At 33.9% G+C, this 10,069-nt stretch overlaps 1 protein-coding gene across 2 annotated transcripts in view; it reads left to right on the top strand.

The window, feature by feature from the left end:
• The window catches only part of KIFAP3 (kinesin associated protein 3), a 162,509-nt gene that overhangs the window by 85,296 nt on the left and 67,144 nt on the right, over window positions 1-10,069 (top strand). For both annotated transcript variants that reach the window (XM_007458132.1, XM_007458133.1), the window contains 4 exons: window positions 6,611-6,719; window positions 8,188-8,300; window positions 8,703-8,868; window positions 9,495-9,620. In XM_007458132.1, the coding sequence (XP_007458194.1) occupies window positions 6,611-6,719; window positions 8,188-8,300; window positions 8,703-8,868; window positions 9,495-9,620 (514 nt within the window). The remainder of the gene's footprint in view (window positions 1-6,610; window positions 6,720-8,187; window positions 8,301-8,702; window positions 8,869-9,494; window positions 9,621-10,069) is intronic.

Below are 10,069 nucleotides of genomic sequence, written 5' to 3'. Positions count from 1 at the left end.
ACCGCCAAAAAAAAAAAAAAAAAACTTTTATTTTTATAGCACTGCTCTCAAGAAAGATTTTTGCTATAACTCAGTTGCTTGATATATTTCATATGTTCGGTTTATTTGTCTTGAAGGAGTTTAGTGATTTTTTTCCCTAGACTATAATGGTGGAGATTCTATACATGTGTAATTTTTTTTTTTTTTTTTTTTTTTTTTTTGCGGTCCGCGGGCCTCTCACTGTTGTGGCCTCTCCCGTTGGGGAGCACAGGCTCAAGACACGCAGGCTCAGTGGCCATGGCCCACGGGCCCAACCGCTCCACGCCTTGTGGGATCCTCCCGGACCGGAGCACGAACCCGTGTCCCCTGCATCAGCAGGTGGACTCTCAACCACTGTGCCACCAGGGATATACATGTGTAATTTTACTCTTAGGGAATTTACATTCATGGAATCACTATTGTGCCATTAATCTTCATTAAACTGAGCTCTACTAATTTGAATAATATCTGATGATTGGAATACTAGTTAGGCTGATTTTTAATATTATTTTTATAATATGGCTTTCTAAAATAGAAAAAGCAAAATCGCAGGATGTATAATATACAATAAAAATAAGTTTTAAAAGACACTTTAGAAGAATATGTATAGTAAGTCATACTTTTTAAAGTAATCCTCTTAAGACTCCTACTACATAATTCCTTATTAGCCTAATATGTTATTAAATGTATATTATTTTAGGATTAATAGTAATAATTAATATTATTTATTACTAATTAATATTTATTGCTACTATAATTAATTATTGTTACTAATAATAGTAGTAATAATTATGTAGTAATAAACAGGCCATAGTTTCTCTTTTTATTAATTCTTATTAATCCTTCTATTCATCCCAAATTAATAACATGGTTCTAAAAATTGAATTTGCTATTCCAGAATTTTAATACTTTATCTACACGTAGTTAAAAAACTGATAAACTCTCAAGGATAATTTCTTAGGCTTTTATACCAGGGAATAAACTAATTTTGCTTGTTTACAGAAAGTAGACATCCTTCAAATATGCAGCATATTTTATCTAACAAGGCAAGGCTTCTTATAGAGATAACACATGTCAGAGTACAGCCGATACAAAGTGTAATCAAACTCTTTGTCAAACAAGTAGTCAATAAAAGAGTAGCCATGTCAAAGGGAGATTACAGGTGATTTACTACAGTCTCACTTCATATGTTCCAAGGGGTTTTGCTTCACAGTTTCAAAGGGTGTTCCTTTTCCAATCCCATTTAATGTCAGAACTTCATTGACTACAGGATATGAATTGGAAAGCAGTGATAAAAGAATAATATTTTTGTCTAGATTTTATCTAGATTAAATTTTAATCTAGATTTTATCTAGATTAGATTTTAAAGAGAATAACATTAAATAAAAGAGAAATAAATGTACACTAAAAAGAGATGGAAAACTTTTTTTGTTAAATATTTCATTTGGAGTTACCCTTCCCTCTATACCCTAGAATTTACAATCTCAAACATAAAATGTGAAACTTTATTTTCAATAAATAAACAGAAATAAAAGCCTGTTTAAGTTACTTTTGAAACATTATTATTACTGCAGTTGAAGACTTTGTAGAAAATTCTCCCATACCTTTTCAAGGACAACATTCATGCATGTTTCCTTGCCAGATAATTTTCTAACATCAAACATTTCTGCAGTGGGGTTTTCAGAACATTTATGGTCTGTATTTCATGAACAAAATCTTTGAAAATTCATTCAATGGTCAATGTTTTGGGGTTTAATTTATTATATTTTGTTTTTAAAGCTCAACCCTGGTAAGAATAGTGAGGGTATGTTATCAAATTTTGTTGTAAACATCCTGAAACTTTTTAGTATGAGGCCATATTTTGAGAAACCAAATGGTACTCTAGAATAGTATGTTTGTTCCTAAAGTGCTATCCAGCCTATAACTTGTACTTTATAAGGCTCAACTTTGGCATATTTGGGGAAAAGTTGACATGGTTTGATTGCCACCCAGTACCAATTGTAAAAATACATTGTAAAATAAAAGAATCATAGGATTAAATTGAAATTTCCAAGCTTCCTTCAGGAATTAAAACGATACTCCTCTCAGAAGTATTGACTCCTTGAAGTAATGTTTATAATACTAACAAAGCTTTAAACTCATTTGTGATAGCAACTGATTAACCTACTTATTAAATAAAACCATATCTGAAGTTTGGAATATTAATGTAATACTCTGTTCACTTTGAAATTATGCACATTAATTTTTGTTTAGTAAATATTGTCAAGTATTACAAATGAATTTTTCAAATGAGAAGCCTAAAGTAACTTTGAAAGTAAGAAGGCAGTAGTTCAATTGTCATTCATATTCATTTCAGTGATCAAAAAAAATGTGGGATATGGTCATATTCTTTAATTCCATTAGATACATATGTAAAGGAACTTTATAAACTGTGAAACACTGTACAAAAATAAGGTGCCATTTGTAAATGCTTCTCATTATTTTGGAACCACTCAGAGTCCAATTTAAATACTCCCTTTCTTATATGTGTTTTATAGGATAAACCTATACTTTAAAAAATTTCATCAGAATTTTATTAGTCCAAATAATGTGTTAATATTGGGCTCATGGAATAGCATTTCATAAATTAGATTAACCTTAAGAGGTTGTATCTAGTGCATGATCATGGTCTTTTGGGGGAAAAATGATTCTATTGATTTCTCATTCTTAAAGAGCTGGGCTTTGGTGGAAATAGACTGTGAGATGCTCTAACATAAGCCTATAATTAGAGCTCACTTTTGTAAAATATTTAACATTCAGAGTAGATGTTATAAAGTCAACATGCCTCATAATCTCTCCCAATATTTTGTTGCTTTGCTTCTTTTGTACTTTATTGCCTCTAATTATCCAATATATTCTCATTTTTTCCCTCTATTATGCCACTATTTTGTAAAACTTGGGGGTCAGGGCAAGTCTTTATGTATGATCTTAATGGTCTCAGTGGGTGAATTGTTCCAGGTAAGCATACTTGGGGATAACCAGGAGTTAATGGTTGTATTCTAATAATAGTTAAGAGTACACATTAACAGTTCATTGTTATTTAGACCTCTAAGATGCATGTTTTGTTTAAATAGGCGCAAATACCATCCAGATGCTTATGAAAGTATTTATTGGTAATAGAATGGCCAAAGTACGTGTTTAGGTAATGATGTCATGGTGTTATTTAACATTTTACCTAGAACAGTGCGCAAGAATCTTCATAGTAATCCACATGTTTTCTACCACAGTTGTCCTATTTGGCCCCTCTTTGATCTACACGCTTCTTTTGAGCTGAATGCTGGTAAACGTCCTTTCTGACAGCCCCCTTTGCTCCTGCCTGCCATTATCTGCTGAAGTTCAGAAACCAGAGCATCACTTCAAACAGCAGAGTTAGGGAGTAGCCAGTCAGAAGAGATTCCTGAGGCATGCAAAGTTCTGCCATAATCATTCAAAGATGTTTGGGTAGGGGGGTGGGGGTGGCAGAGGTGTATGTGAATACAGAGAGCTGTAGGGGTTGGCCTCTGGTCACTGGTAAATAAGTGAAGTCAGGTGCCAGAGAGTCTAGACACAGTGATTTCAGTCCTGGGTCTTTGGTATCTGATACTCAATATGGGACTTGTCTGATTGAACACTATTGCCTCTTCATTGCACAGGCTGAAGCCTTTTAGTGCCTTCCTGTTAAATTAGTAAAAGATGACAATGGACATAGTTAAAACAGAACAAATCTAGTTTTAGTATTTCCTAGTTGTCAGCAATTACAGTTACTTCTGAAGTGCTATGGGTAGCAGTCAAGACAGTGTTGCACGTAGAGCTTGAACTAAACTATTATTTTAAAATGTGAACACTTTAAAATTGAAATGTTTCTCTTATTATGAAAAACTAACTCTATATCATGATGTATTTCATTCACACTTAGTCCTGATTTCTCTTGATTTGGGGATGTAGGTGTTGGGTAAGTTTTTAAACCATGCATTATTTTTTAAAAAGCTAGCTCCTGAATATTTCATCACAGAACTTGATGTGGAAATTACAAAAACAAGGCAAAACAAAACCCCTCAGCTTCTAACAAATCACCCTGTAACACCGTTCTTAAGGGCAAATTTCATACTACAAGGTTAATTTCAAGTAAACAGCAACGGATATTTTGCCTTGCTAAGCATTGCATTGATGTAACAAACACACTTTTGTTATTTTTAAAAAGCTTCTTGTATTAGGAGAAGTTTGGAAGAAATCTATAATGGGTTTTTAATTAGAATGTGAAAAACATACTGTATATATTTACATTTTTAGAGGATTGTCACCTACATTTTTATTAATTTGTAATTTAATTTTAGTTGGCAGTTAATAGGTAGCAAAATCTGTTAAAAGTATATACAATAAATTAAGATTATTTTATCTTTGCCATAGAATTTTTTTGTTCTACAACATTATTAAGTGTTAGTGATTAAAGATTCCACTAGCAGCAACATTTGTGTTAAAGAAGTGCTCTCTGGGAAAAGGCATGATACATGCCAACCATTCACCAGCTATAGTGTTTTTGTAGTTCTCAGCAAATAGTGAATTTTATATATATACATATAGTTTTGTTAGAATTATATCTAAGTATTTTGGGGAGCAATTGTGAGTGGATTTGCTTTTTAAATTTTGGTTTCCAGTTGTTCATTGCTAGCATACACAAATTAGATTAATTTTTGTGTGTTCACCATGTATCCTTTTTAAAACTTAGAAGTTATTTGGAACTAACATAGAGAATAACCAAAACAGGATTTAACAAAATAGGGTCTAACCAGTCAACAAAGGCATGTTAATCTAAAAAGGTATCCACCGAGATAAAACATAAGAAATTTTTAGGTTATAAATTTTAGGATTGACTTCCATATGTTGTTAGCAATTTGACCAAGAGAAAAATATATTTATATAATATGCATGAAGTTAATTTGCTATTTACCAATAGTAGACAAGCTTCTCAAAAGTATAGCTTAAGGTTTGTTCATTCTCCTTTATTACATAGCAACTATCTCTCATCATGACAAATCTAAATGGCATAAGTGGCCTGCCTTTTTCTTCCTACTTTTCTGTCTGCTGCTTCTCAGACCCATCTTCCCTTTCTCTCTCTCTTTTTTTAAAATAAATTGATTGATTGATTGATTGATTTTTGTCTGGGTTGGGTCTTTGTTGCTGCACACGGGCTTTCTCTAGTTGTAGTGAGTGGGGACTACTCTTTGTTGCAGTGTGTGGGCTTCTCATTGCAGTGGCTTCTCTTGTTGCGGAACAGGGGCTCTAGGCATGTGGGCTTTCGTAGTTGTGGTGCACGGGCTCAGTAGTTGTGGCTTGTGGGCTCTAGAGCGCAGGCTCAGTAGTTGTGGCGCACGGGCTTAGTTGCTCTGCGGCATGTGGGATCTTCCTGGACCAGGGCTCGAACCCGTGTCCCCTGCATTGGCAGATGGATTCTTAACCACTGCGCCACCAGGGAAGTCCCTTCCCTTTCTCTTATCATTAGGTAGAGTTCGTTTCTTATTTTATACACTCCGAAATGAATTGGGTCTAGCTTTACAGGTTCAGTTATCAACCATAAATGACAATTCCTAAAATTATTCCTTCAGTCCAATCATGTCTCCTAAACTTGTGTTTATAACTTTTACTGACTATCTGCACTAGACTGTCACATAGGCAGCTTAAATTCAGCATGTCCAAAATCAAAATTACTGTCTTCCCTTTAAAGTTTTCTCCTGCTTTGGTTTCTGTCTTTTGGTAAATGTTAGCACCACCATCCATGTTGTTGTTTAGGGCAGAAACCTGTGAGTCATCTTTGACCCTTCCTCTCCCTTAACCCCAACATCTAGTCAGTTATTAAATCCCAGTTTGATTCTCTTTCCTAAATATATCTCTGAGCCATCTTTCTTATCTCTATCCCCACTGCTCTACCTAGTCCAGGCAGCCATCATCATACCTCGGCTTTTCCACTAGCCCCTTAGATGGTTTTGCCACATTTTCTTACCCTATTTCAGTCTGTTTTCTACATTGACCAGATCTTTTCGAAACGTAAATCTTATCCTGACACTTTCCTTATTTGGAGGCCTTTAATGTCTTCCTATTTACCTTAGGATGAAGCCCAAAATCCTTAACGTGTACTTCAGAATCCTGCGTGATCTGACTTTTACCTTATCTCTTAACACTATTTCCCTCACTCCAACCATGCTTGCCTTCTCTTAATTCTTCAGAAGAATGACTTTTTTTCCTGCCTTGTAACCTTTGCACAAGCTATTTTCATTGCTCAGAATGGTCTACTTCCACACAACATTTTAAATTCCTTAAATGCAAAGGCTTTATGTAATATTTCTCTTACATTCTCCAGTGTACTTGGAAGTTCATATTGAATGCTGAGCATCTAATAGTGCATTAAGCATTCAGTTATTCAATAGTAAAAGCCTACCACTTCTATGTTGAAAATGTAATTATATTATATTATTTCCAACATACAATCTAAGGTAACATACTGTGATAAAATAGTGCCTGTGGTTTTTTGTGTGTTTGGGGGTTTTTTGAGTAAAATATGTCTTGTGCTTCTTGCTAGTTAATGAAGATGCTCTTTGAATGTTCGGATGAACGGATTGACTTGGAACTCATTTCTTTCTGCATTAATCTAGCTGCTAACAAAAGGAACGTACAGCTTATCTGTGAAGGTTAGTGCCTTTGAGCTTCATAGATAACTTCTATCATATGCTGTTGGCATATGATGGAAAATAGATAATAAGGAATTAAGAATTATAGTAAATATATAAATCCTATTTTTAAATAGTTTTAAAAATTATAGCTATAATCCTTAAATGTCAGGCTCAGAATATTCTTACATCATGAGTAGAAACGCTTACCCTTTAGTAACATTTTATAAACCATTTGGTCAGTTACCCTTAATTGAAATTTGATTTTTAAAAATATTTTCTAGATGAAATAAAGCTTTTTATTTTCAAAGCAATCTGTTACAGTGTAAGATGTTGCAATACAAATGTATTAGCTATTTGTTTCTATAGTATCTTCATAAAATGATTCATCATACATTATGATATTTCAGAGTTTGCTCAATAGTTTTTTCGTATTTGAGAAGTATACATGTTCATTATAAAAAGTACAAATGAGCAAATAGGAAAAAATTAAAAATTTTACTCCCACTATCCAGAGATAATCATAGGTAAGACTTTGGTACAATGCTTCTGTGTATTTTTAAATTAAAATGGGATTTTCTCTATAAATGGTGACATGTTTCTTGAAGTTAGTATCTGAATATCATTCCATATGATTAAATACTTTAATAAAACATAATTGTCAGTAGCTACAAAATAATCCATTAAAGGATTTTCCATACTTTAATCTGCTAGTTTGTTGCCACTTCTTTTCTGTTACAAGCAATGCTACAGTAATTTTCCTTTCTTTGAATCTTTCATGTTTCCATTTTTACATTCTTAGGATAAATTCCTAGAATTACAATTTTTATGGGTCAAAAAGTATTTACGGGGCTTCCCTGGTGGCGCAGTGCTTGAGAGTCCGCCTGCCGATGCAGGAGACGCGGGTTCGTGCCCCGTTTCGGGAGGATCCCACATGCCGCGGAGCGGCTGGGCCCGTGAGCCATGGCCGCTGGGCCTGCGCGTCCGGAGCCTGTGCTCCGCAAATGGGAGACGCCACGACAGTGAGAGGCCCGCATAACGCAAGAAAAAAAAAAAAAAAAAAAAAAAAAAAAAAAAGTATTTACATTTTAAAACTTTGTGGTTCATATTTCATATACATACTGTGCATCCATTTATGTGAAATTCTAGAAAAGGCAAAACTTATCTGTGTTTAAAAAGAAAAAATAAGAAAAAGGGGAAGATGAGGAAGAGGAGGAAGAGGAAAAGGAGGAGAAAAGAAGAAAAGTAATTATATTGGGGGACTAAGATTGACTAAGCACAAGGGAACTTTCTGCATTGAATGGAAATATTCTGTATCTTGATATGGGTATGAATTACACAGGGGCATACATTTATTAAAATTAATTGTACACTTAATATTTACGTATTTTCTGTGTGTAAATTGGGGTTTTTTGAGAAACGAAAATTTTAAAAATCATTAAATTTAAATGAACCTTTATTGGGGGAACTTTTTTGTTTTTATTATCAGGAAATGGGCTGAAGATGCTCATGAAGAGGGCTCTGAAGTTCAAGGATCCATTGCTGATGAAAATGATTAGGAACATTTCTCAGCATGATGGACCAACTAAAAATTTATTTATTGTAAGTATAGTTTTTGGCTTTCTGTCTATTAAAATAGCCTGAGAATTAAAGCTTTAAAGTGCTATGTCTGGAAATATAACTCTTCCTTAGTTCTTGTCAAATATTAATTCATGACCCAAGTTGGTTTTTCTTCAACTTCCTTGTAAGTTTAGCTCCTAGAAATCTCAACCTAAGTTTTAATGTTGTTTTTGTTTTACGATCCCTATCCCTAACCTTTTCATCCTCACTCCAGTTTGCTTGCCTTAAACCAGTTCACCATAGTCTCCCTTAGCAATTTAGCTCAAGGTTATTAAAACAAGAGAATCACATTTCATACTTTTTCTTTCTATGGGTTAAATTATTAGATTAGTTCTTCTGCAGAAATCATATTTTAAATTTGTATTAAAATTCTGTTTTATTCAGGATTATGTTGGGGACCTTGCAGCTCAAATCTCTAATGACGAAGAGGAGGAGTTTGTGATTGAATGTTTAGGAACTCTTGCAAATTTGACCATTCCAGACTTAGACTGGGAATTGGTTCTTAAGGAGTATAAGCTGGTTCCGTACCTCAAGGATAAACTCAAACCGGGTCTGTGCTAAGTATTTCACTTCTGCGTAATCATTAAGTTATTTCTTTCTGTTGTGGATAAGGCAGCTAGAACAGTATTTTGTGACCATTATTGTACTACGTAACACATTTTCTTCCCACACCTCTAGATCTAGCCCTAGTTCGTTTCTTTCTCTCAGAAAGACAGTCACTAGTTCTCCTCGTATATGTATGTACTCTCTTTCCTAACAATATGTTTTTTTAATATTAGTTTCCCTTTCCTATCCTGCCTTCTTATTTTTTTTATCCTGCCTTTTTAAAATTACTAAATACCATCCCGCTCTACACGAGTTCACATGCACACACTAAGTTCTCTGAGGCATTCAAATGACTCTTCTGTTTTCTGTGTTTACGTTGTCATTCATTTGTATTTTCAAAGACTTATCTCCACCTCTCTCTCTACTGCTCCACCACCACAAACTGTCATGGAATGGAATTCCGCGAACATGGAATTTTGGAAAAAGGACACATTTATAAGCGTGTTAAGGATTCATAAGAACTGATTTAATAGCTTTTAGTATCTTTTCTGTGAATTAGAATTTTGGCAATATAAAAGGATTTGTATCAGGACATTTCAATGAAAACTTTCTGTGATTTGACTTTACTAGGTGCTGCAGAAGATGACCTTGTTTTAGAAGTGGTTATAATGATTGGAACTGTATCTATGGATGACTCTTGTGCTGCACTGCTAGCCAAATCTGGGATAATCCCTGCACTTATTGAGTTGCTAAATGGTAAATTATAATTTATCTTAATTTATTTTTATGCTAATATATAAACAAGTTATGAGTTTAGATTTTTAAATGTGGAATCTGCAATCATGAAATATTATTTATCTTGTTGCATTACTCATCTTATAGCAACTTAAATTATATAGTTAGGAAAATGAATTAAATATACCTTTACTGGGATTAGATAGCATAGTATCAAATAGCTTTAGGTTGCAAAGTTAAGAATGTTGCTATAAAGTGATTCAAGACCAATTTTACAGACACTACCCTCCTCTTATCAGCCTTGAACAAATAATATTCCACCATTTCTTCTTTTTTTTTTTTTTTTAACATCTTTATTGGGGTATAATTGCTTTACAATGTTGTGTTAGTTTCTGCTTTATACCAGAGTGAGTCAGTTATACATATATAATGTTCCCATTATCTCTTCCCTCTTTGTCTCCCTCCCTCCC

This window comes from Lipotes vexillifer, unplaced genomic scaffold (genome assembly GCF_000442215.2).
Source record: "Lipotes vexillifer unplaced genomic scaffold, Lipotes_vexillifer_v1.1 scaffold189, whole genome shotgun sequence".
NCBI classification, from domain to species: Eukaryota; Metazoa; Chordata; class Mammalia; order Artiodactyla; family Lipotidae; genus Lipotes; species Lipotes vexillifer.
Note: the sequence above shows the minus strand (reverse complement) of the source record. Positions and strands in the feature narration are given on the sequence as shown.